Genomic DNA, 27,753 nt, shown 5'->3' on the forward strand with positions numbered 1-27,753 from the left:
GAAAAAGTCATCATCGTGAATTACTAAATACCTCAGTCTTGGACAAGATCAACCCTAGAAAACCGCCTGATCGGAGAGAACTAGAGGAAAGAGCCATGTCGGGACAGGAGGAGGAGAAGAAGCCGGCCGATCAGGGCGCCCACATCAATCTTAAGGTCAAGGGACAGGTTCGATTTTTTCTCACTACTACTCCATCACTGATTCTTCGTGTCGTAGGGTTTGGATCTATTGTCCTCTTTGTTCTTTCATGTAAAAGCTCTTTTTTTTCACTGCTGGTAAGGGTATAATCCTAGATCGATGGATTTTGGCTCAATTCCCTCTCTTTTATGAATGTTTTGCGTTTTAGAGTTAGCATTTTTGTTCTTTTTTTTTTTTTTTTTGAGCTTGATCGAGATAATTTGGAAAATAGTGGTTTTATTGACCTTTCTTTAGTTGGATTCATGTTTACTAAAACGAAGTCGAGTAGATTACCAGATACTTCAGATTTGATAAAGGGTGAAAGTATTTGCATTCTTCTTCAGCTAATTGGCCAACATATCATTTTTTTACCAAAACGGAAATAACACCTAAACTCAATCATATTTATATTGTCTACAGAACTCGTCAAGCAAAATATTGGATGCATGAAACGAAATAATTGTGTTATATCTGTAATAAATATAGTATACAACTGTACATGCATTCGCAGTCTCATAAATTGTTAGCATCTGAGAGATGTCCTGGATGTAGTATTTCCCTTCTCTTAATTTATAAGTAGAATTGCTAGTTTACTCACACTTGTTTCTTTCCTGCTTCGTTGTATTCAACATATGTATAAACAAGGTTGATTATCCCAGAGTAATACAACCAACATCTTGTTGTTTTACATGGTATCAAAGTTGTCTCTTTTTTGCTCCTTGGTTAGAAACACTATTTTTGGCACTGCAGTCACATCTTTCCATTTTGACATCGTCTTCCTTCCATTTCTTCTCCTGCAAGTCGCCTCACTGAGCACAAGACCAAGTCCCACCCCTCTACTAGATCAGTCTCAAACTGCAGCTAGCCAACCTCTCCAACTATGACCCTTCCTCCATGCCGATGAAGCCACCCAAACTTCTGCAGCTGTCTACATTTGCAATGCTGAGATATACTGTTTGTCACCATATCTCTAGCTGCCACCAAATCTCCCCTTCCTCCACTCATATCTTAAATCATGTACCAAAGACACCATGCAAAGCAAACTTCAATACTCATACCAACTACGAGTCCTATCGTTGTTAGGTGTTTAGTTCTGCTTAGTGCATCGGTTAATGCTGCTGTCCTCTTTTATCTTTTCCTGTCCCCTCTTCCTCCAGATCTTGTCACTACAACCTTTTTTTCTGTTGGAACAGTACAACCTTTTTCTCTAGATGTTGCAACTGCAGAACTGCATCATCAAATGTGACCTTCTCTTTGATGTGATTCCACAACTAAGATCTGGTCTTCCTCATCTTCCTTTCTCCTTGCAAACCTTCTTTAGTCATTATTTCCATCACATGCAATCTGTGTTGGCCATCACCTATTGCATCCCACCAAATTCTCCTTCTCTAGATGCAATGGAATCAGAATCTTATTAAGATGGAGAGGATTCTCTTATTTGGGTGCTCATCTCTTGAGTGTGAGAGATCATGGCATGCATTGATCTTCATCGTTGTTTTGGTCTTCTCAATGCATGTGCAAAGTCTGTGAACTGATTGAAGAAAACTAGAATGCCCTCACTTTGGTCTTTGGTATGCCAAATTTGGCTGCAATTTATACCCCTCAAATTAATTAATTTCAATGGTGAGGTCTCTTATGATACACTAGTTAATCAAAATTGTTTAGATGTTGTTTGCTATTGTCTCCATCTTACCAGCTATGTTATCATTCCTTGTCTCAAATTGAACTATCACTTGTTATCAATGGCATTATTTGATTTTATGTTTGTCCTCTTATCCTATGGAATTGTGAATATCATCCTATAGCTCAATGGGTTGACTGATATGACATTAGGTGTTAATCTGAAAATCCTTATATTGGCGGGTGTATTGTAGATATCTCTTCATTCTAAGTTTGTGTAAATCATCCTTTGGGCTAGGTGTGCTGTCTGATTAGACTTCAATTATCCAGAAACATTTGTGATGACAGATCATCGATCATCTTTGATCATGTGCAATACAAACTGAAGATGCTTGCATCACCTTCAATTTAAATGATCGGTGAGGGTGGAGTCATTAGTTGCTGTATATTTTAGGACATTTTATTGCCCTTAACTTATACCTATAACCACTAGAATTCCATTTTCAAGGCATAATTTCATTTGCATGCAACCAAATGACATAATCACTTTGAACATTTCCTGACCCACTTTACTAATTGAAGATAAGAAAGCACGGACACCTCATAATATATTACATGCAACCCTAGAAGCTTGTAAGTTAATGTCCTCTTGGGATAAAGCCATAGGACTAGCTTACGTTGCCATTAGGTTTATCAAGATACAAGATCTTTCTGATTCTTGCAATCTGTAATCTGAACCTATCACATTCTTGCTAAATTACATTTCTTTTTGCAATTATCTCAGACAACAACTAAAACAGATACAAGATTTGCTTTTCTTTTCATTTAAGACATTCACCATCATCATCAAGCCATATTACTTCAACCATTTGGAGTTTGCTTTTGTATTTTACACAATGTTGTATTATTAGTTGTTGGTGCTGAAAACACTAAACTAATCAAACATATATTTTGATATTGGCAAATGCTCAAAGTTTTAGGGTTATTGTGATTTAACAAGCTTACCTGAGTATGCAGACACGTCCTAGTTGAGGCTAGACAAAGAAGTCCAGGTTAGGAGGATTGGGCACGAAGTCCTGGTTAAGGAGATTGAGCATGAAGTCTTAGTCGAGTGGACTAGGCAGAAGTCTTGGCAGATCGAGGACATCGGGCAAAAGCTTTGGGAGTCACAAACACTAGGCGGAAGTCTAGGTTGGTCGAGGATCGGATGTCTAATAGGAAGTCTCGAAGTCAAGATTGGATGTTGAGTAAAAGTTCAAACAGCTCAGGAGGACTGAATGTTTGGCAAAAGGTAAATTCTCTTGAGAGAAGTAGGTAAGAACATGTTTCTCGTTGAGGGAACAGTAGGCGTCGATTCGACCTAAGATTTTAGCGAAATCCAAAGTCAGAACTGGACAGTCTTGAGAGTGGCCAAATAATTATATTATGCATGTTTTTCTATCTACATGAAATCAAAGTTGGAAGTTGGCCGGAAAAGGATCTTCCAGGAGCTTGGGAAGGATCTAAGTGCACGGATTCCAGGCGCCTTAAAGATGCTCAGATCAAGGCGCTCAGATCAAGATAAACTTTGGCGGATAGAGTTTCGCCGAGGAGACACCACATCAACTTGATGGGGGTGCCCGAGGCCGGTTCAGCCGCCCAGACATGGCTATAAAAAGAGGGTTCGACCAACATCTTGAACACATCATTCCAAGCAAGTTTCATACTTGCGCGTGTTGTTCTGAAAAGTTCTCCATTGCCGTCGCCGCCTAAGCTTCTTCTAAATTGTTGGTATAATTGTTGCTTTTAATTGTACGTTTAATTATAAATTATTAATCATTTGAGTGATTATTAGATTGCCCAATGAAAGCACATAACGAGTGCGGACCTTAGAGTAGAAATCGTCAAAGGTTTTGAACCAAGTGAAAATCAAAAGTGTTAGCGATTGTTTTTCTTTACTGTATTTTCCACTACGTTCTCTTGTATTTTAAAAAAAAGTGAAAGTGATTCATGCTATTCACCCTCCTCTAGTGCATTTTTCGATCCTCAATTGGTATCAGAACAGGGTCACTATGAATTGATGTAACCACCTTTTCGAGCATTTTTTTTTAGTTTTTCGTAATTAATCAGAATCGGTGCAATTACCCCTTCTGATATTTTTTTATTCGAGAATTTCTTCGGTGCTCGAAATTGGTACAACACCACTCGAAATTTTGACATCATTTTTTTGTTTGTTTTCTTTTCTGAGATATTCTTTCCTACATAACCCATCAAGAAGGCTACAGTACTGCTCGTTCGCCTCTTTTCTCCGACGTGGACTTCAGCTATTGGAAGGGCAGAATGAAGTACTACTTGAAGACATAGTGGAAATATAGATTATAATCTAAACTAGATTCACATTCCCCACTGAAGATGGAGTGCCCATCTCTTATGACAAGTGGGACGCACCATCAAAGAAAAAGATCGAGCTCGATGTCAAGGCAACTCAGACTCTCTAGTGCGGCCCAACCAAAGAAGAAATGAATCGGGTTGGTCCTTTCAATAGCGCCAAGGATCTATAGGAGAAGCTGATCGAGTTACACGAAGAATCCTCCGACATGAAGATAAGTAAGCGTGGTTTATATTTAAATAAACTGTATAATATCAAAATGTAGGATGGAGAATCAACCAACAACTTCACACTAGAATTTAAGATATTCTCAATGGATTACACGTAATTAGATAACAAGTCAAAAATCGAGATATAATTCTGTATGCTTTGAAAGTATTTCCGAGAAACACTTTGTGGGTATTTATGGTAGATGTTTATAAAGTTTCAAGAGATCTTTTAAAGGTTAAGTTAGATGAACTTTTTTCAGAATTTGAATTGCATGAACAGTCCAACTCTACTTCGTCCAAGAAAGGAATTGCCTTGCTTGCAGAAAAAATTAAGTTAAAAGAACCAAAGCACAAGTCCTGATTCCAGCTCGAGTCCGAAGACGAGTTAGATTTCCAAGACGACGACGAGATCACTATTGAGCTAGTTAATCTAGTTTGGAGATTATACAAAAAGAAGAGTGGATTTACCAAACGTGAGATCTAGAAGGCAATCCAAACCAAAGGAAGTCAGTCATAACCAAGTCAGAATCTAAAAAGGAAGTCAGAAGTGATATGTTACGGTTGGAACATGAGGGGACACTTTAAATCAGCATGTCCAAACATAAAAGAAGAAAAGAAGCATAGGAAGAAGACTCTAAAAGCTACTTGGCACGAATCTTCATTGGAAAACTCAGAAGAAGAGGAACAAGCTTAAGCTAGCTTGCTTGCGTTACTGACACGAGAACAAGTGGTTGAAACTGAGTCCAAGTTTGAAACTAGATCCGAATCCGAAGTCGAGTCCGAGAGAAGCCACAAATCTGTATTCGTTTCATACGACCCAAATAGTGAGATATGCTTTCTTATAGTTGAACACTTGTATAATCTAATAAATTGTTTGATGCGAAAATTAGCTAAAGTCTAATATTCGGGTCAAACTTGTCCGTGATGAACTAGTCATGGTCCGTCCCAAGCTCGGATAATGGAGGAGGGTTGCGTTAGGTTGCCAGACAACTTTAAAACTACGACAAATATTCAATGAATGGATCTATTAAACTGTGTTAATGTTAGGTCGTTCCCCGGAAGGAACGCGTTGTAGAGTCCGATTGTAATGCCTCGGGAAGGAACGCTACATCTCCAGAACTCAGGTGTAGTGTTAAATATACAAGAGTTCGCGTTGTAGGGTTCGACTGTAACGTATTAACAATAACCGCTATATTTCTATGAGAACTTGGGTGTAGTGTTAAATAGGCAAGAGTTCTCACACCATAGGTTGGATAAGAATACATATGATAGGAAAACTAATAATCTAAGATTTGGAACATGGAACATAGGAACATTTATTGGTAAATCAATAGAGGTAATAGATACGATGATTATGAGAAAAATTAATATTTTGTGTGTACAAGAGATAAAATGGGTAGGTGAGAAGGCAAAACTGATAAAGAACTCAGGTTTTAAGTTATAGTACATAGGAAAGAGTAAGAAAAGAAATAGAGTGAGTATTAATATAAATAGTTTGTTAAAGGATAAAGTTGTAGGAGTAGTTAGAAAAGGGGATAGAATTATAACCTCTAAGATAATAGTGACGAAAAAATTATGAATATAATTAGCGTATATGCACCGCAAGTAGGATTAGATGAAGTTATCAAATTAAAGGTTTTGGGATGACTTAAATGAAATATTACAAAACATTCTGCTAAATGAAATGATTTTAATAGGAGACGATCTAAATGAGCATGTCGGAGTGAAAAATGAGGAATATGAGGGTATATGGGGGTTATGGGTTTGGAACGAGAAATGAGGAAGAAAAAATTATATTAAATTTTGTGATAATATATAATCTTATATTAGCTAATATGTTTTTTAAGAAAAGAGAACACTTAGTCATGTTTGGGAATAATAAATTGTAAATTGATTTTTTTATGGCTAGAAAGAAGGATAGAACGATTTGTAAAGATTGCAAGGTCATCATCGAAGAAAGCTTAACTACTTAATATAGGTTAATAGTGTTGGATATACGCCTCAAATATAATATCAATAGAAAGAAAATATATATGACTCCTAAAATTAAGTGGTGGAAGTTAAAGGATGAGAAGCAAAATATATTTAAGGAGAAGGTAAGAGTACAAGAATTCGGTGAAATATACGGTGATTCTAATACGACATGAGATAAGATGGTATCAAAGTTGACAATAGTAACTAAGAGTGTACTCGGTGAGTTAAAGGGACATGCACCACTAAATAAAGAATCCTGGTGGTGGAATGAGAAAGTACAAGAGAAGTAAAGGAAAAACGAATAACTTATAAGGAATTATATATTTGTAAGAACGAGGAAAACTTAAAAAATATATAATAGCTAAAAAAGAACCTAAGAAAGTAGTGAATGAAGCAAAATGAAACTTTTGAATGATTTTATCTAATATTGGATATAAAAGAAAGGGAAAGAGACATTTATAGAATAGCTAAAGTGAGAGAAAGGAAGACAAGAGATTTTATCCAAATAAAATATATTAAAGATAAATGTAATAGGGTACTAGTAAACGATGGAAAAATAAAAGAACGGTGAAAGATGTATTTTCATCAACTTTTAATGAAGATTTAGATGACCAACTTAACTTAGATAATTTAAGTAGGTCAAATGAGCATAGAAATTTAAATTTTTATCGTAGAATTCAAACTTTAGAGTAGAACAAGCTTTAAATGGGATATGTAATGGAAAAGTCGTTGGACTAGATTATATTCCGATAGAGATATGGAAGTGCTTAGGGAAATAATGTATTCAATGACTTACAAAATTATTTAACATGATATTGAAAACGAAAAAAAATGCCTAATCAATAGAGGATAAGTACTCTAGTTCCCTTATATAAGAACAAAAAGACATACAAAATTGTACAAACTATAGGGGTATTAATATGACATTGTTTTCTTTTCCTTTTTATAAATATTTTCTGTAAATCTCGTTTTGCATTTACCTTGCATTTTTTATATTTTTATTCCTTTAAAATCCTTTCTACATTGTGATTTTTGTTTCCAATTCCTACATTCTGCTTTTCTGCAATTTAATTTCTACATTTTTCAATTTTTGCAAATTTGGTTTTGAATTTAATCTTGTTCTTGTATGCAAAGATCTAATCTTGCATGAGAATTATTGCCCCTTGGTCCTGAAATTGATAGAATCTTTTGGAGAAGAAGAAATATATAGAAGCAACAAGAAGAACAAGCAACATTTTAAATGACAAACAAACCTTTAAAGTATTATACAGTGCCTTATACTCGAGGACTCCGGTCTAGCATCATCAGACCATCTATCGAAGCTAATAATTTTGAGACAAACTCTGCATCAATAACTATGGTACAACAACATTAGTTTGGGGGAGGACCACACGAGAATCCTTACCAACACCTAGAGGTTTTCTATGAAATCTGTGGGATAATGAAGATGAATGGAGTACCAGCCAAAGCAATCAGATTACAACTATTTGGCTTTTCTTTCAGGGATAGGGTAAAACAATGACTCACATCTTTACCAGCAAGCAGTATTACATCTTGGGAACAGTGTGAGCGGCTATTTCTTAATAAGTTCTACCCACCAAGTAAAGCAACACATATGAGGAATTTAATTGCGAGCTTTCTGACACTGAATCTCTCTATGAAGCGTGGGATAGATCTAAAAATATGCTCATATCATGCTCTCACCATAGTTTAGAAAAATGGTTAGTGATCCACACATTCTATAGTGAGATCAATTATCATACGAAGGTATCACTCTGCTACTGGAGGAGCACTCAAGAACTAGAATCTTGACGAAGTCGAAGAAATAATAGAAAGTGTGGCTGTTAATCATCATCAGAGGGCATCAGAAAAAAGCGGAAGCTCTTTTCCTATAAATTCGATTAAGGTGTCCGAAAAATATGACGTTCATGCAATATGTCTTTTGTCAACAAAAATGGATGCCTTAATAAAGAAATTTGAGTTTATGGGGACCAACACGATGAACACAATTATAGGAGTATGCCAATCATGTGGAAGCACATAACATGCCCAGGAAATTGAATTTAACTTTGAATAAGAAATATATACCTTAGGAGGGAAAAGTCGTCCCTTTATAGATTTAACTTTGACTTGATCTGAGATGGGGTCGAGCTTTATTCATTTTGGGTGATGCTAAATAAAATTGAATTTATTCATTTTGGGCGATGCTAAATACAAACCTTTAGTAGAGGAGAAAGCGACGGGGTAGTTCGGAAAGTGGAATTTTATTCATTTTGGGCGATGCTAAATAAAGTTGACTTTAATATTAGGTTCTATTTTCTGCAAACACTTGTAGAGTCCGAGAAGGCAACTTCGGGATCAATTGTTTTTAGCGAGATGATAACCTAGATTGCCTTAAATTTGGATTGCGAACTTGATGGTTTGGAAGTTACTCATAGTAATTATAAAATCGATATTGATACATGCCTTAAATTTGGAAGTTACTCATAAGAATAATATGTCTAGATGAGAACGGTTTTGTTTTTCCTAAGAGGGATGTATTTTCATTACCTCTATCGCAACCCCGCCAATTGGGTGATTATTAATATGACTCCTGAATTTGCCTCTATTCCTTTAGAGTATCATGAACCCTCGTCATCTAGACACCCGCAGCCGTCCGGACACTCAGAACCATTTATGCGTTCTTTTGCCTATGACACGGGTCCCTCCATATTCGATTTCTTAGATTTTCATACTTCTTTGGATCCGCTTCATATTAAGCAAAGTGTCAGCAACAAATGTTGGAGGGCCACTTCAAATTATCTGATGATCAATTCCATGAGGTACGTGATCATTTCCCGTTTACAAGGAACTTCCAAGGCCAGGTGGCTGATTTTATCCATGATTATGACACTGATTAGGAGAAGATGGAAGATTTTAAACGTTACATGGACATAACTAGACAACAGGTGGTTACTTTTTCCAGTACCATGGGTACATTGGCCATTTGCTTGAAATGCCTAGATTCCCTCCTGGACCTACTCGGCATAGAGATTTGCCTCACTCCTACCCTTTCCCATCCCCTCGAGGCCTTGCTTACCCTCCTCCACCTCCATATTGATTTTATCGGGACGATGAAAAATTTAAGTTTAGGGAGTTATACATAGTGTTATTTTTCCTTACATTATAATTCATTTTAGTTGCATCTTGCTTGTCTTCAGATTAGTTTTACTGGAGTGTAGTTTTTCTTTAGTTTTCTTCTTGCTGGTTGTTTTTGTGGGATTTTGAGAATATCAATCTTCACCTTGCTGTTGACTTGTCCAATAGCAAAATTATTAGCACGTTTATTTCTTTATTCATGTTGTTGTGAGATATAGTGTTAGTATGTTTGGTGAACTTCTTTTCTCTATCTCTAGTAGCACAAATTAAGTATTGTATTATAATGAGATAAATTTAAGGGGGCGTTTGGTTTAGGGGAATAGAAGTGGGGAATGAGAATAGGAATCATTGATTGTCATTGTTAATGTTTGGATTATAGAAATAGAAATACACATAAGAGAATGTATCCTTGAAATTGGGTAATAACTAATTCCCATGTACCTCCCTACCCTATTTTCATCAATCAAAATATTCCCTTATTTCAAAAATACCCTTGACCTAAAACTAAATTTTCTCCCTTAATATCAAATATCAAAATTTATTTATTTATTTTTTCATATCACTTCTCTTTCTTTGTTCTCTCTCATCATTTTATCACACACTTTCTCTCTCCTCAATTTCATCCATAACAATCTCTTCCTTCTTTTTTCTCATCATACTTTCTCTCTCATCATACTTTCTCTCTCATCATATTTTCTCTCTCCTCAATCTCTTCCATCGCACTCTCTTCTTTTTTTCTCATCATACTTTCTCTCTCATCATACTTTCTCTCTCCTCAATCTCTCCCATCACACTTTCTTTTATTTTTTTTTCTTATCACACTTTCGCTCTCATCACACTTTCTCTCTCCTCAATCTCTCTTGTCACACTCCCTCTTTTTTTCCTCAACACACTTTCTCTCTCATCGTACTTTCTCTCTCCTCAATCTCTCCCATCACACTCACTGTTCTCTTTTTTTGTTATCACACTTTCTCTCTCATCATATTTCCTCTCTCACCATACTTTCTCTCTCCTCAATATCTCTCATAACACTTCTCTCTCCTCATTTTTTCTCATTATATTTTCTCTCTGTTCATCCTCTCTCATCATATTTTCTCTCTCATCTTCTCTCATCATGCTCTCTCCTATCACACTATCTTTTCTCATTTTCTCTCATCACACTTTCTCTTTCTTCATTCTTTCTTATCATACTTTCTCTCTCATCATATTTTCTCTCTCATCATTCTCTTTCATCATATTTTTCTCTCACATTCATCTTTCTCTCACATCTAATTTTTTCCCTTATTTTCCTTTAAGAGTAAAAAAGGAAATTTTGATTTATTTCGATAGAAAATATGTAACTAACCAAACATTGCTTTTAAGAGTGATATCCATGCTCATACCCATTCCCATTCCATAATATAATGATTCCCATTCTGATTCCTATTCCTAGAAAAGAACCAAACGCCCCCCTAACTGTTGGCCTGATCTTAAGGATTTTATTTTCAATTTGCTTAAGTTTAAATAGTAGATAACTCTAGAATAGTCATGATTCATCCAATTTGTTTAGTACCTGGGTTTCCATGGTGATTTCTTAGACTACATTTCGGTTACTGATGATGCTCGTATCATATAAGTTTGTTTAGAAAAATTAAAATATCCCTACATTTGTTAGTGCTACATCTAAAGCATCAAAAAATTTTTGTGATAAATTTAAATGTTGCACATTGTAATTACTTTAAGGGAAAAAAATAAGGGATATAAAAAACAGTTTCGCAAGTGGAAACTAGCAAATTATCCATTTGAGACCGAGTTATGTTACTGGAAAATAAATGTTATGTTTCTCTTGATTTTGGTATACCTTTGAGATCTTGGGTAGACTAAGAAATATGAACCAAGTGCGGCAGGTAAATGTCTATCACTGGAACGCAAGGAGTTCATTTAGAGAACGATTTGACTATGATTAGGGATTGAAACTTGAAGAGCTTAGGTTGCTTATTGCACTATGCATGAAAACTTATGTTTAGACTAGACTTAGGTTACTTTTCGTTCATGCTCACTAATGAAAATAGTTGATAGAGTTGGATTTATGCACTAGAGATTATGATGTATTATATGAGCACATGAATCTAGATTGCGGCATTTTGTATGAGGACAAGCAAAGGTTTTAAGTCCGGGGTGTGATGTGCGTAGATTATATATACTTTTATGTATGTTTTCACGCATATTCACTTGTTTTTTTTTTGTATATGTTCTATGCAATTTCAGTCTTCTTTATTATATTTTCAGCATAATTATTCTCTTTGTTGGAGGTATGCTCTTTGTTCGCTTTTATGTATTTTCGGAGCGAAAATAATGTTAATGTTGGAATCCTAAGGTTGTTTTGGTGTGATCAACAAGTTAAGTTAGGTCCTGTGTATTTTTAACCTTGTGTCTAAGTGTGCAGAAGCTTAGGAGCACAGGTAGTCGAGTGAAAGACGCAGCTAGCGAGAAGGACGGCATGCAGTGCGTCCGAGGGACGAGGCGCTGCGGAAGAGTACATCGGCGGACGAGAAGGAAGCGTGCGGTGGTTCCGAGGGACGAGAAGCCGGAGTGGAAGATGTAGGATCGAAAAGAATATAGATATCTTCACAATGGTATGATATTGTCTACTTTGGGCCTAAGCCCTCATGGTTTTGCTCTTGGGCTCTACCCAAAAGGCCTCATACCAATGGAGATATCTTTCTCTTATAAACCCATGATCTTTTCCATGTGTTTTCAATATGGGACTATGTTTGCAACCTTGCAACCCCAACAATCCCCCCCTCAAACAAAGGACCATGGGCTTCCCACGTCCGATCCTCGACTACTGTGTCTTCACCTCGTCCACCCGACCTACTAGACTTCCCGTCCCCCTCACCCGACCTACTAGACTTCCTTGCTGCAGACTGGACTTCCCCCTCGGTCCCTCGACCTACCAGACTTCCGCTGTGTCCGGTCCTCTTGATCCCAACATGAACCCCACTTTCTTTGTTCAAGGTTAATATTGTACTCACATGGCTCAATCAGACCATAGCTCTTGTGCACAGTCGGCGGTTAAACCTTCTGGTAGTCCGGGCTCTGATACCAATTGTAGGATCGAAAAGAATATAGATATCTCCACAATGGTATGATATTGTCCACTTTGGGCCTAAGCCCTCATGGTTTTGCTCTTGGGCTCTACCCAAAAGGCCTCATACCAATGGAGATATCTTTCTCTTATAAACCCATGATCTTTTCCATGTGTTTTCAATATGGGACTATGTTTGCAACTTTGCAACCCCAACAGAAGACTGCTCGGGGAGTAAGAGACGCAGCTAGCGAGAAGGTCGGCACGGGGTGCAATTGAGGGACGAAGACTGCGGATGAGTACGTTGGCGGACGAAAAGGAAGCACGCGACGATTCCGAGGGACGAGAAGCCGGAGCGGAAGCCTGCTCGAAAAGACTGGAAGTTGGATTCAGGTGAGCCCTATTCCGGATGGCAGAGATCACCCAAGCAAACGAAACCAGAGTGGAAGACCTAGACCGAGGCAAGCAGACCCGGAACAGAGGGCCCACACCGAAAAAGTCAACTCCTGTTGACTTTGGGCTTCCGGGCGCCCGGAACAGTCCGGGGCGCCCGGAACCCTTCCGGGCGCTTGAATCGAAATTATATCCAAATCTTGGTCAAATCGAGATATGTGCATTGGGGATAAAGTTTTATCCCCTAAGGATGTCCGGAACACTTCGGGGCGCCCCGACCAAGGCTATAAATACAGCCTTGGTCCAGAAGCTTTAAATCAACTCAAACAATTCATTTCCAACCCTTGTACGCTTCATTTCTAGATTAGCTTCGTTGTTTTTGCGCTTCACTGCTGTAAGAGGCTTCTCCGCCTGAAAGAGTATTTAGTGCTACACTTTCCTTGGATTAACAACCTCCCCGGTTGTAACCAAGTAAAAATCCTCTTGCCTCTTCTTTCTATTCTGTTTAGTTAATTTATTTTGCAAGTGTTAGTTTAAGAAAAGTCGAGAAGGGTTTTGTTTTTATTTTTGCAGGCTATTCAACCCCCTTCTTGCCGGCCGTCGCGATCCAACAAGTGGTATCAGAGCCAAGGCGCTTCAGGAGGTATAATCGCCGAACGAAGCAACGAAATAATGACCGGACAAAACATTTATCCATCGAAGTTCGAAGGAGAATTCGCTAGCTGGAAAAAGCGAATGCAGGTATTTTTTAAAATCGATTTTGATTTAATGTTAATTATGGAATTCGGTTTTACAACATCGGAAGGTAAGGAGAAATACCACTGGACGAAGAAGGAGCAGGCCGACTACGTGGCAAACGGCAAAGCAGAGTACCATCTACTAACCGTTCTTTCGCCACAAGAAGTCAACCAGATCGGCAACTACGACTCCGCGAAAGAACTTTGGGAGAAGTTCCTTGAGCTACACAAAGGAACGTCCGAATCCAAGCTCGTAAAATGAGATTTACTCCGCAACCAGCTCACCAGCCTGTGACTTGGGGAAGACGAGACAGTTGCGCATCTGCTCTCAAGAATTAAGGAAATTATCACCGGACTCTCGAATCTCGGAGAAAAGGTAAGTAATCGAGATTCGCTAAGGTACGCCCTTAATTCATTTCCTAGAAATACAAAATGGGCATCACTAGTATATGTCTTTTATATTTCGAAAGATTTAGAAAAAATTACATTAGAAGAATTTTTTTCCACATTTGAAGTGCATGAATCAAGATGTGCAGGTACGAAGGAGCCCAAGCACAACATCGCTCTCAAAATATCGAGAGACGAACCTGAGTCAGTGATGGAATAAATGAAAGAGAACAAGTTGTGCAACAAGCTAGTGATATGGGTCATGCTCAATCCACTCCAGATATTAATGATGATCCATTATGCATCAATGGAGGACCAATTACAAGGGCTAGGGCTAGGGCTAAATAGATGAAGGAAGCACTTAATGTACTAATTGAAGATGTGAAGGCCAAAGCTACTATTGAAGAAGGTTTGACCAAGAGCAAGTCATCCGGCTTAGTCAACCTAATTCAAGCCTTAGATGAGCTAAATTAGTATTTAAGTCTCATATCTATGTAGTATGGATATGTTGGCTCAATTTGGACTCATTGTTACCTTTATTTGGGTTGTAATAATGCCATATGCTTAAAATGGCTAAGTAGTCTATATGGGCCTTTACTAAATGGGCTTTCTTTTGGCCTTTTAGGGTTTTTTGGTCACCTTATAGCTATAAATAAAGGGGGTGACGACCACACATGTATCTTTGATATATTTTTCAATCTAAAACACGGTGAGGCTTTCGCTTGTTGGTTCTTCATTGAACTTGAACTTATCAAGGCATCTCCTTGTGGCGTTCGAAGACTTATCAACCTCAATCCCAAGGTTGTGGCGTCTTCCATCTTCTATACCAAGGTTCGTGCTTTTCTAAGCATTGGGTTGAGGTTTCTTTTCATCCATCTTATCGACTTAGACCTTCCTTCTTTCTGTTTTCAATTCGTTGTGGGTTCTTGAGATATCTCGTTCGTTGGGTTTACATCATTTGGTATTAGAGCCAAGTTTTTTCTAAATCGATTTTGTTATCCTTTTCTCTTTGTGCTTGAAACTTTGCCAATTTGTTCTAAATTATTTGCTTATCATTATCATCTCAATCCTAGTGAGTTTTATTCGTCTTGGTGCTAGCAAATTATTTTCGGTAAAAAAAAAAAGAGTTGACATTTAAAAAAAAAAAATCGGCAAAAAAAAAAATTGTAAAAAAACCCTAAAAGGCCAAAAGAAAGCCCATTTAGTAAAGGCCCATATAGACTACTTAGTCATTTTAAGCATATGGCATTATTACAATCCAAATAAAGGTAACAATGAGTCCAAATTGAGCCAACATATCCATACTACATAGATATGAGACTTAAATACTAATTTAGCTCATCTAAGGCTTGAATTAGGTTGACTAAGCCGGATGACTTGCTCTTGGTCAAACCTTCTTCAATAGTAGCTTTGGTGGCCTTCACATCTTCAATTAGTACATTAAGTGCTTCCTTCATCTTTTTAGCCCTAGCCCTTGTAATTAGTCCTCCATTGATGCATAATGGATCATCATTAATATCTGGAGTGGATTGAGCATGACCCATATCACTAGCTTGTTGCACAACTTGTTCTCTTTCATTTATTCCATCATTCCCCCTCTCCTCAAAAGGATTCGTCCTCGAATCTTGATCACCTACATCAAAAGGAGAAAGATCAGAAACATTAAATGTAGCACTCACATTAAACTCACCTGGTAAGTCAAGCTTGTATGCATTATCATTGATTCGAGCAATGACTTGAAATGGACCATCTCCTCGTGGATGCAACTTAGTACGACGTTTAGCTGGAAATCTTTCCTTCCTCATATGAACCCAAACCCAATCTCCGGGTTCAAAGATCACTTTCTTTCGTCCCTTGTTGGCTTGCGCAGCATATTGTTCAGTCCTCTTTTCAATTTACAATCGAACTTTCTCATGCAGTTGCCTCACAAACTCAGCTTTTCTGGTACCATCTAAACTGGCACGCTTAGAGATAGGCAAAGGCGATAAATCTAAAGGAGTTAAAGGTTTGAACCCATATACCACTTCAAAAGGAGAAAAATTAGTAGTAGAATGCATAGATCTATTATAAGCAAATTCAACATGTGGTAAACAATCTTCCCAACCTTTTAAATTCTTTTGAATGATAGCTCTCAACAAAGTAGATAAAGTTCGATTTACTACCTCAGTTTGTCCATCTGTTTGTGGATTACAAGTTGTGGAAAACAAAAGCTTTGTTCTAATTTTCCCCACAATGTCTTCCAAAAGTAGCTTAGAAACTTTGCATCACGATCTGAAACTATGCTCCTCGGTACTCCATGAAGTCGCACGATCTCCCTAAAAAATAGATCAGCAATATGGTTAGCATCATCTGTTTTCCTACAAGGAATAAAATGAGCCATTTTAGAAAATCTGTCCACAACCACAAAAATAGAATCCATACCTCGTTTAGACCTTGGTAGTCCTAAAACAAAATCCATGGAAATATCAACCCAAGGTTCACTAGGAATTGGTAAAGGTGTATACAGTCCATGAGGTAAAGATCTAGATTTCGCTTGCCTACATATAATACACTTCTCACAAAATTTAACTACATCCCGTTTCATTTGTGGCCAAAAGAAATGCTCTACCAACACTTCTAGAGTTTTTTTAACTTCAAAATGTCCCATTAGTCCCCCACCATGAGATTCTTGGATTAATAATTCCCTTAATGAACAATTAGGCACACACAACCTATTCACTCTAAAAAGAAACCCCCCATGTCTATAAAACTTCCCAAATGCAGTATGTTCACAAACTTCAAACACATTTCCAAAGTCAGAATCATTAGAATATAAATCTTTAATGTATTCAAATCCTAACAATTTAGTGTTTAAAGTAGAGATCAAGGTATACCTTCGAGACAAAGCATTAGCAACAATGTTTTCCATACCTTGTTTATACTTGATCACATAAGGGAATGATTCAATGAATTCTACCCATTTTGCATGACGTCTATTCAACTTACTTTGGCTCTTCAAATGCTTCAACGATTCATGATCAGTGTGAATAACAAACTCTTTGGGCCACAAGTAATGCTGCTAAGTCTCTAAAGCCCTCACCAATGCATACATCTCCTTGTCATAAGTTGGATAGTTCAAAGCTGTTCCGTTGAGTTTCTCACTAAAATAAGCAAGGGGTCGACCTCCTTGTATTAGCACAGCTCCAATACCTATTCCTGATGCATCACACTCAATTTCAAAAGTTTTAGCAAAGTTAGGTAATGCAAGTAATGGTGCTGAACTTAGCTTCTCCTTAAGTAAGTTGAAAGCTGAAACTTGTTCACTATCCCAACGAAACCCAACATTCTTTTTAACAACATCAGTCAAGGGTGCAGCTATAGAACTAAAATTTTTAACAAACCTTCTGTAGAAACTTGCCAACCCATGAAAGCTACGTACCTCAGTTATCGTTTTTGGTGTTGGCCATTCACGTATTGCCTTAACCTTTTCTTCATCAACCGCTATTCCTTTAGCACTAACAATATAACCAAGAAACTCTATCTGATTAGTGCAAAAAGAACATTTTTGAAGGTTAGCATACAATTTTTCATTTTTATATGGACCTTTACTAAATGGGCTTTCTTTTGGCCTTTTAGGGTTTTTTGGTCACCTTATAGCTATAAATAAAGGGGGTGACGACTACACATGTATCTTTGATATATTTTTCAATCTAAAACACGGTGAGGCTCTCGCTTGTTGCTTCTTCATTGAACTTGACCTTATCAAGGCATCTCCTTGTGGCGTTCGAAGACTTATCAACCTCAATCCCAAGGTTGTGGCGTCTTCCATCTTCTATACCAAGGTTCGTGCTTTTCTAAGCATTGGGTCGAGGTTTCTTTTCATCCATCTTATCGACTTAGACCTTCCTTCTTTCTGTTTTCAATTCGTTGTGGGTTCTTGAGATATCTCTCTCGTTGGGTTCACATCAGTCAGAGTCCTCTTTTGACGATGAGGAAATGGTAATGATGGTAAGGCGATTTAAGAAGTTATGTAACTTTAGAAAAACTAACCATCTGCAGGTAGAAAGAAAAGGACGATCCGCTGCTACCATTGCAACGAAGGACACGGCAAGGACAATTGTCCCAAGCTGAGGAATAAGGACACGGATAAACGTAAGAAGCCTGTTCAAAAACGCAACACATTAAAAGTGACGTGGGACGATACGTCGTCCGAATCGAAAGTCGAAGCCTTCTCCGGACTTGCACTAATGGCAAGTCATCAAGATGACGACTGTGAGTCAAGCTCTTCCGAAATGAGCATCGATGAATGGGGAGCCACGTCGGAAGATAGCAGCAATTCAGGGGGAGAAACGAACAACGAGATCGACAAGATAAATTAGGTACGATCTTTTCCTCCCGATAAACTATTTAAGTTTATTAAATTGTTAACTAAGGATTGTTGTAAATTAGAAAAAGAAATTAAGAATTTAAAAATAATATTAGCTAAATCTTGCCCAATAGAAGAATTCGATAGATTAAATTAGAAAATGAAAAATTAAAAGTAGATAACTTAAAAAATCATGCATGCTCATCTAATACAAATTTTAAAAGATTTAATAATTTAAATTGGTATTTTAGATATCACCAGGGACAAATTAGGAATATTTCAAAAAAGTATGTTCCTAAGAAATTTTTAGTTAATCCAGTAGGCTGGAACCTTTATTGGGTTCTAAAGTCATGTTTAAATTGAACTTTTAATCGGATTTAGCGCTTTCAGTGAGGAAATTAAACAATCAGTTTCTTTATGAGGCTTTGTCTAAGGTAGTGGTTATTGCTCCAATAACTAAAAAAGTCTAGTGTCTCGCCACGATCTGAAAGTCAAAATATTGAAATAAAATGTTTAATTAACTTTCTGATAAAACATTAAAATTTAATAAGTGCTTTAACAAGTTTTTAAAATATTTTTTGGAAATCTTTCTAAAATATTTTTATATTTAGAAAAATTTTCGTGCGTAAAATTTGTTTACTTAGAAAAATTCTCAAAAAAAAATTATTTTTGCCTAAGTTATAATTTATTCTGAAAATTAGAAATTATTGTTTAAAATTGTTTACTCAGAAAATTTTCTTACCTAAAGTTTTTATTTAGAAAATTCAAAAATTTGAGTTAGAAATTTTTAATATTTTCTTTGTAAATTTTCTAACTTAGAATTTATCTAATTTAGAAATTTTTAAACATTGAAATTATTTTTAAAATTTTCTAAATTTTAACCCTTAGATTTTTTCCGGAACCTCAATTTTTATGTAATCAAAGGGGGAGGAGGAAAAGTATAAGTCTAGGGGGAGGAAGACCAAAATTTAAATTTTCTATATTTTTGCACTTTATTTGCAAAGTTAGTTTACTTTTTATGTCTATTTACTCTATCTTAACTTGGGTTGCTCACATCAAAAAGGGGGAGATTGTTGGAACTCCAAGGTTGTTTTGGTGTAATCAACAAGTTAAGTTAGGTCTTGTGTATTTTTAACCTTGTGTCTAAGTGTGCAGGAGCTTAGGAGCACAGGTAGTCGAGCGGAAGACGCAGCTAGCGAGAATGACGGCACGCGGTGCGTTCGAGGAACGAGGTGCTGCGGAAGAGTACACTAGCGGACGAGAAGGAAGCATGCTGTGGTTCCGAGGGACGAGAAGCCGGAGTGGAAGACTGCTCGGGGAGCAAGAGACGTAGCTAGCGAGAAGGTTGACACGGGGTGGGACTGAGGGACGAAGACTGCGGATGAGTATGCTGGCGGACGAGAAGGAAGCACGCGACGATTCCAAGGGACGAGAAGCCGGAGCGAAAGCCTGCTCGAGAAGACTAGAAGTTGGGTTCGGGTGAGCCCTATTCCGGATGGTAGAGATCACCCAAGCGAATGGAACCGGAGTGGAAGACCCGGACCAAGGCGAGCGGACCCGGAGCAGAGGGCCCGGACCAAAAAAGTCAACTCCTGTTGACTTTGGGCTTCTGGGTGCCCGGAACCCTTCCAGGCGCTCGGATCGAAATTATATCCAGATCTCGGTCCAACCGAGATATGTGCGTTGGGGATAAAGTTTTATCCCCCCAGGCGCCCGGAACACTTCGGGGCGCCCCGACCAAGGCTATAAATACAACCTTGGCCCCGAAGTTTTACAATCAACTCAAGCAATTCATTTCCAACACTTGCACGCTTCATTTTTAGATTAGCTTCGCTGTTTTTGCGCTTCACTGCTGTAAGAGACTTCTCCGCTTGAAGGAGTATTTAGTGTTACACTTTCTTTGGATTAATAACCTCCCCGGTTGTAACCAAGTAAAAATCCTCTTGCCTCTTCTTTCTGTTCTGTTTAGTTAATTTATTTTGCAAGTGTTAGTTTAAGGAAAGTCGAGAAGGATTGTGTTTTTATTTTTACAGGCTATTCAACCTCCCTTCTAGCCGGCCGTTGCGATCCAACAGTTAAGACGTGCTTTGGAGAGATTAAAGAAGAGCAGAGCCTAGCTGTGTGTTTCCACATGGTCGTGGTTCCACACTGTGGGCATGCAGACCACGATCGTGCCACTCCACCAGAGCACAAGCAAGTCTAGGCCGGGTGGTTTCTCACGACCGTGCCAGATTTCTAGAGTCGAAGCAGAGTCGGGCCGTGCCTTTGTGCCGAACATTCAGAGCTAAATCAAGGTGTGGCCGTGCCAATTGGTACGACTATGCCATTCCACCCGAATGACTTCACACTCAAAAGGCATGGCCGTGACACGAATCGTGCCCATGGTCGTGCTTTGTTCTATAAAAGGGGAGTCTTTTCCTTTTCAAGAGGAGTAAGGTTCTCCCTCTTGGGAGATTCATCTTGGTCTAGATCTATACCCTTTTTGTGCCCCGATTGAAGATCTGAAGTTGTATTCGTCGTCTCTTACGACTCCGGAAGCTTAGATTGGATCTGAAAACCTCTCGTCGTTTTAGATAAGCTTTTCTCCCACTTTTCTTTAAATTGAGTTTTAAGCTTGTAATTTCAATGTCTTTGGATTCTTTTCCTCTTGTCATGGAGTAGATCTCTTTATTTTAAGATTAAGGGAGTAGTTGTGATGTGTGATTAATGCATACTCATTGAATTTGTCAATTTCATCTTATGCGTGTGGTGTGTTTGTGCTTAAATCTTATGTTTAATTGAATGATCGTATTGATTTGTTCACCCCGTGGATGGGATGCTTTAGATCGTATGATCAGGGGACCCTAGTGACAAGGGTATCCCTTTAACCGGACATCTATAATATCGTCTCGAAAGGGAGGATAATTCTTTACAAGTATTGAATTAGACTTAATGAATTATTTCTAGATCTATGTTATTAAGTCTTTAGTGTATCATTGTGAATGTATTGATTGGGGCTCTGGTGGTAAGGGTAACCCTTTAACCAGATTTCATTAGTGACCACTTATACTCGGTAGCATTAGATACCAATAGAGGTTGCACTCCGTCACAACCGTTGTGGGATAGTGTTGGTATTGAATTAGACTTCCTATATGCACAAAAGGATAGAAAAAGAGTAATAGGTAATTCTAATTACATCAATTAGCATCACAACAAAATCGAACTCCTAGAATATTTCTCTCGACTAAGTTTTCTCAATCAATTTTTTTCTTCTTGCTCTTTCTTTCTTCCTATTTTACTTCTCTCTATTTTAAGTGCACAAATTCTCAAATCTCAATAGTTTAGCTAATTTGCTGTGATTGGTTTCTAGTGCTTATATCTAATTCTTATGGGTTTGATATCTTTTATTACTTGACAACCACCGTGCACTTATGGATTGTACACATCAAAGTTTATTTTTGAAATGTATATTTAACTGACTGACTTAGATTTCAAATTAAATTAATAAAGATTAAATTAATTAACATCTCACAATACTTATAAAATTTTTTGCTTGAAAACTGAGAAAACTTAGAATGGGTAAGATGTTAACATCAATAATTTTATTTTAATTGAATCAACCTAATTAATTAATGTACATAATCTAACTTAATTAATTAACTCAATTAAATTTAATTAAATAAACTTAATTGAAATCAACTTAATTTCAACTTAATTAAATACAACTAGAATCGCTTAATCAAACTAACTTTTCTACTTAATCAAACTTAATTGATACTATTAATTAAATTAATTAATCAAATTAAAACCTTTAAATTCTTAACATGCTTAATTAATTTAACTTAATTAATTCCTAATGAAATTAGTAAACTTACTTAATCTACTTAATCAATTTAACCTAACCAACTAATTTAATTTAATCTAAAACTTAGTAAATTAATTAAAACTTAATCTCAAATTAATTAAAACCTTACCGAATCAATTACTGCCACCTTGCTTGGATCAGGCGCTTGGATTAAATCTAGGCGCCTCGAGTATTAAATCCAGGTAGCCCACGGTTTCAAAAAATTGCCCACAGACTTGGGATTAGTGCGCATGTATAGGCCTATAGGTGTCCCGCAAAAATCAAAATCGCGGCGCCTGGATCCGTCTCTAAGCGCCTGAACCTCGCCTATATAAGGCACCCGAAGCTTCAGCTCCAGGTGTCCTAAATCAAGATCAAGTTGGTTTTTTCTCCCCATTCTCAAGCCCAGTCCAATGCCAATCAATCAGGGTTGTCATTTCTTATATAATCTTCCGAAAAATGCCTCGGTAATACTCTAAAATTGAAGTTTTGTTTTTTTTTTTAAAGAAAAGGCTTAATTAATGACATTTATTTTAGGAATAAGAGAAAGTATATGGAGGCTCGTACCCTAGATTCCCTACCCTTGAACATAGGTCTAGGTTCTTATCTACTAGATTCATTCCTCTTCCCTCTAGATATCTGACCTTCTTTATGCATTCCATTAGCTGAGGTAATCAACTATTGCCAGCTGCAAAATCTTGTCTATTGTTCTAGTCCTTGATTAACACAGGAATGTCTGCCGAACTATACAATAACTTAGTTAAAGTTGATGACTTCACCTACATTAGAGTAGACGGGTAAGGAAATTAGACGGTCACCTACTCTCGTTAGAGATCATTTTGGACTCAGACCCTTAGTATCTACATTCTTATGTTACCCTCTTAGAGATCTATCATTTGGTGATCTTTGTTCCCACATTACCTTAGATATGATGTATTTGTATTTTTTAGGGACAGAGGGTACCCACTGTGACTCAATTTCGATCAGTCACACTTAGGATTTAGGACTACATTCTATATAAAGTTTTAGTAATTTGCATTTTGCCCCTTACTACTGGAGATGCCACCATGATGCGGCCATTTTATGCATTTCTACTCTATGCATTTTATCATAGGCTTGACTTAGATAACAATCTCCACATATTCCATGCCATCATATTTTCTGCCATTATTAGCACTATGGGAGGGTTATGTCTTATTGCCACAGTCTGACATCACTGTTGGCATCCTTAGGGATTGATATTACCTCGGATACCTAAATGAGTTTGACATAGCAGGAGATAGAAACCTATCATTAGCTGATGCTCATATAGATGATAATGGAGTCATGTCATGGAGGAGAGAGGACCCACATCAGCCTGACCCTGAGATCCAGCCTTAGCCTGACCTAGATCCAACCTCAGCAGCGGAGGACCTGCATGATATACTTGCTGATCATCGCCACCTACCTACACCTTCAACCTCTCCTATCCTAGAAGATAGAGTTATTAGACTTGAGGAGTCCTCCACCAGACTTGAGGAGTCTGTGACCGGTCTTAGACAGGAGATATATAATTTTAGAGAGAAGTAGACTATACACCTCTAGCTGATATATGCTCAGATCTTGGAGCTCAGGCCCATCTTCTCAGTAGACTTTCAGATTTAATGTCTTGATAGTGATTTGTATTTATAGATACACTGACTTGGTTGTGATGTGTGACTGTAATTGACATTTTGGTTTCTACTTAAGTTTGACTTTGACTTACGCATTCCTCATGATTCATTATTAAATGCTAAGTAAGATAGGAAGTGATTATAACTTATGTTTAAACTTATTTTTTATACCTATTTTGTTCAAAACAAAAATTCAAGTTACTTTCAAAATTGAATTCTAGGTTGCGTCCTTGTTTTTAAAACATTGGCTTAAACTAGGTTTCTTTCGAGAAAACATGATCCTATAATTTTAGCCAGCCAACAGCTCACAAGCACACTAGAAATACCTTATTTATGTATTGAAAAACATTTAGAATGGTATAAGATGTTTAGGGTTTTACCTGGATTTTCAGATGCTTATTGATGTGCATCAACATAAAATTTGGACAGAAAAATATCAATTAACATCGATCAAGTTAAGTAATCCTTCTAAGTAAACCTAACTAGACAATTTTTATTTAGCTTGACTAACTAAGCGAAAATTACTATCTTCTGATAGTTAGTTAGTAACTAAAGTTAGACATTTTTTTTTAAGGAAGATAAATGTATAATTTTTTTTTCAAACATGCTTACACTATAGAATTAATACTTGAATTGTTGGACAAGTATTCTTCTTTTCAAAAACTTGATTTATTTTTAAGAAAATTTTGTTTTGATATATGTCAAAGGGAGAGAAGAGTTGAGTTAAAAGTTAAAGTAAAAATCCTTGGTTGTAGGGGATGAGCCTTAACTAAGGGGAAACATTTTTTCTAAAAAAACTTGGAAATGTTTAAAAAAGCATGGCATTAACTAAGGGGGAGCATTTTTCTAAACTTGAAAATATTTTTCAAATAAATAAAATACTTACTTTGAAAATGTTTCTACTCATTAAAATTGTTGCTAACTTTGAAAATGTTTATCAAAATAATGTTTTCTTTAAAAACATTTTCAAAAGAATGTTTTACTTGAAGATATTTTTACTTATTTTACATAATTTTGAACTAGGTTGTCATAAATAAAAAAGGGGAAGATTGTTGGTGCTGAAAACACTAAGCTAATCAAATTTGATATTAGCAAAGGTTTAAAGTTAAGAGTTATTGTGATCTAACAAACTTACTTAAGTATGTAGTCAAGTCCTAGTTGAGGCTAGACAAAGAAGTTCTGGTTAAGAGGATTGGACATGAAGTCCTGGTCAAGGGGAGTGAGCACGAAGTCCTGGTCAAGTGAACTGGATAGAAGTTTTGGCAAATTTAGGACATCTGGCAAAAGCCCTGGGGTCACGAACATCAAGCAGAAGTTTAGGTCGGTCGAGGATCAAACGTCTAGTGGGAAGTCCCGAAGTCAAGATCGGATGCTGAGCAAAAGTCCAAATAGGTCAGGATGAATGTTTGGCAAAAGATAAATTCTTTTGAGAGAAATAGGTAAGGACGTGTTCCTTGTTGAGGGAACAGTAGACGTCGATTCCACCTAAGATTTCAGCAAAATCCAAAGCCATAATCGGACAGTCTCGAGATTGTCCAAATCTATATTATGCATGTTTTTCTAATTGTGATGTAGGAAATCGAAGCTGGAAGTTGTCCGAAAAAGGGACTTCCAGGTGCTCGAGAAGGGTCTAGACGCTCGGATTCTAGGCGCCCGTATGAGTAAACATTCAACTAAGTGAGCAGATGAGGTGGCACGCTCTTGTTGGCCGGCACATGTCAGAGTCCAGGTACGTAGAAGTGGCCCATGCGCCTGGGTCAAGATAAACTTTGGCGGATAGAGTTTTGCCGAGGGGTGCCATGTCAACCTCATTCCAAGCAACTTTTGTATTATGAAAAGATTTTTACGACGCCGATATGCTGCTTCGACGATGGCACTTAAGCTTTTTATTCTAAATTGTTGGTATAATTGTTGCTTTTAATTGTATGCCCAATTATAAATTATTTGTAATCATTTGAGCGATTATTGGATTGCCTAATAAAAGCATTCAACGAGTGCATGCCTTAGAGTAGAAGTCGTTAAAGACTTTGAACCAAGTAAAAATAAAAAATATTAGCGATTGTTTCTCTTTACTTATTATTCGCTGCGTTCTCTTGTGTTTTAAGAAAAAGTGAAAAAGCGACTCGCGCTATTCACCTCCCTCTATCACACTTTTCGATCCTACATACTACATTAGTATGGTTTAAATTTCTTAAAACTGTTTTAATTATATCAACTATAGTTTTCTTATATCAACTAGAGCGATTGTTGGTCTTCCTATACACCTCACATTTTAATCTTCAATCTGTTCAATTCGTCCAACTAAGCTCTGGCCATTAATTGGTTCTGAGAGTGTAATTTTTGAAAAGCACAGTTTACTTTTGCACCAGAATGATAATGTAAAATGCTATGTCAAGGGAACTTCCTAATGATTTTTCCAGTCAGATCTTCTAGTAGTATCTGTGGAAATTGATGCCTAATATTATGATTTAAATTTTGCTTATTAATCTTACAACAGACCGTAAATAATAAAATGTCTTTTTTTTAAAAATGTTCGAGTGGTTTATTGCCCGTATCCTTTTGCTACAATTTTTCTACTGTTTGTGTTTTGTAGGATGGGAATGAGGTGTTCTTTAGGATCAAGCGCAGCACTCAGCTGCGGAAGCTAATGAATGCCTACTGCGATCGTCAGTCGGTGGATATCAATTCTATTGCTTTCCTGTTTGATGGCCGTCGGCTGCGAGGGGAGCAAACTCCAGACGAAGTAACCAAGCATTATTTTAATTTTAATTTTTTTTTTAAGTTTGTTTGCGATCTAGATTGTATTTCTGTTGTTTTGTTTGTTTCCAGCTTGAGATGGAAGAAGGGGACGAGATTGATGCGATGCTGCACCAAACAGGGGGTGGACTTGAGGTTTAAAGATTCTGTCAAGTATTTGTAACGAATTATGGATCGATCAGTTGTATCGCCACAAGATGCTTTGCCTGTGAATTGACTATTTAAGACTATTTTAGTTGGTAGATGGTAGTTATGAAAAATTGGAAGTCCATGTCTGAATTCCTAAAATCAATTATTATAAACTCATAAATTTTTAAAAAAGACAATAAATTCGATCATAGATGCAATTATCTTTTTGTATTTTTTTGTTATGCTTGGACGTTAAATTTGAAAGTCTCTGCTATTATTAATTAAAGAAAAGGGAAACTTTTGTAGCATGAAGAACTTGATTTGCTCGAACAAAGAAAAAAAAACACGATATTTTCTAACTCCAAATGCATCTTTTAATTCAATTATTTTCTTCCCATAATGGTTGAAGAAGCTTGTTCGCGAGTTCAAATAAATGGCACATTAAAAACAATGGATAAGTAATTTCGAAATAAAATTAGAGCAATCCAGGTTATTATGCCAAGCAGCAGTTACTTTCATAAAAATTAATTGTGGAATCAATGTAGATATAAAAGTTTAAGTCAAGATTGTAAGGGAGAACATACTAGTATTGATTGAGACTAATATGATTAATTCGAAAAAGTATATTACGAGGTTATCTCTCAAGTACATTCAAGGAGCTCCATCGATTGAAAGGATAGTTAATCTAATTATGCTAAAATTTGACACGTTTGACTATATATATATAATTTTGATATTATCCTAGGCATCATGTGCCCACTCAATTTTTTTCATTTTAAAACTTTTTATGTATTTAATGTTATTATCTAACTCTTAAATTTTAAAGATAAAAACTTATATATATATAACTTCAAATTTTATCTTGAAAATTTTAGTCTGTGTCAACAAAAATTTAATTCATAAGTGGATCAAAATTTGACACGGTAGGATAGAGTCTAAAGTATTCAAGCTTGGGATTTTGACACATGCTACGGAGT

General features: G+C 36.8%; 1 protein-coding gene across 1 annotated transcript; it reads left to right on the plus strand.

The window, feature by feature from the left end:
• LOC122001466 (small ubiquitin-related modifier 1) lies at positions 1 to 26,899 on the plus strand. Its single transcript, XM_042556223.1, has 3 exons — positions 1 to 167; positions 26,484 to 26,633; positions 26,720 to 26,899. The coding sequence occupies exons 1-3, from the start codon at positions 96 to 98 to the stop codon at positions 26,786 to 26,788; spliced, it is 291 nt and encodes a 96-aa protein (XP_042412157.1). The 5' UTR covers positions 1 to 95; the 3' UTR covers positions 26,789 to 26,899.
• The last annotated feature ends 854 nt before the right edge of the window (positions 26,900 to 27,753 follow it).

This window comes from Zingiber officinale, chromosome 7A, assembly GCF_018446385.1.
Source record: "Zingiber officinale cultivar Zhangliang chromosome 7A, Zo_v1.1, whole genome shotgun sequence".
NCBI lineage: Eukaryota > Viridiplantae > Streptophyta > Magnoliopsida > Zingiberales > Zingiberaceae > Zingiber > Zingiber officinale.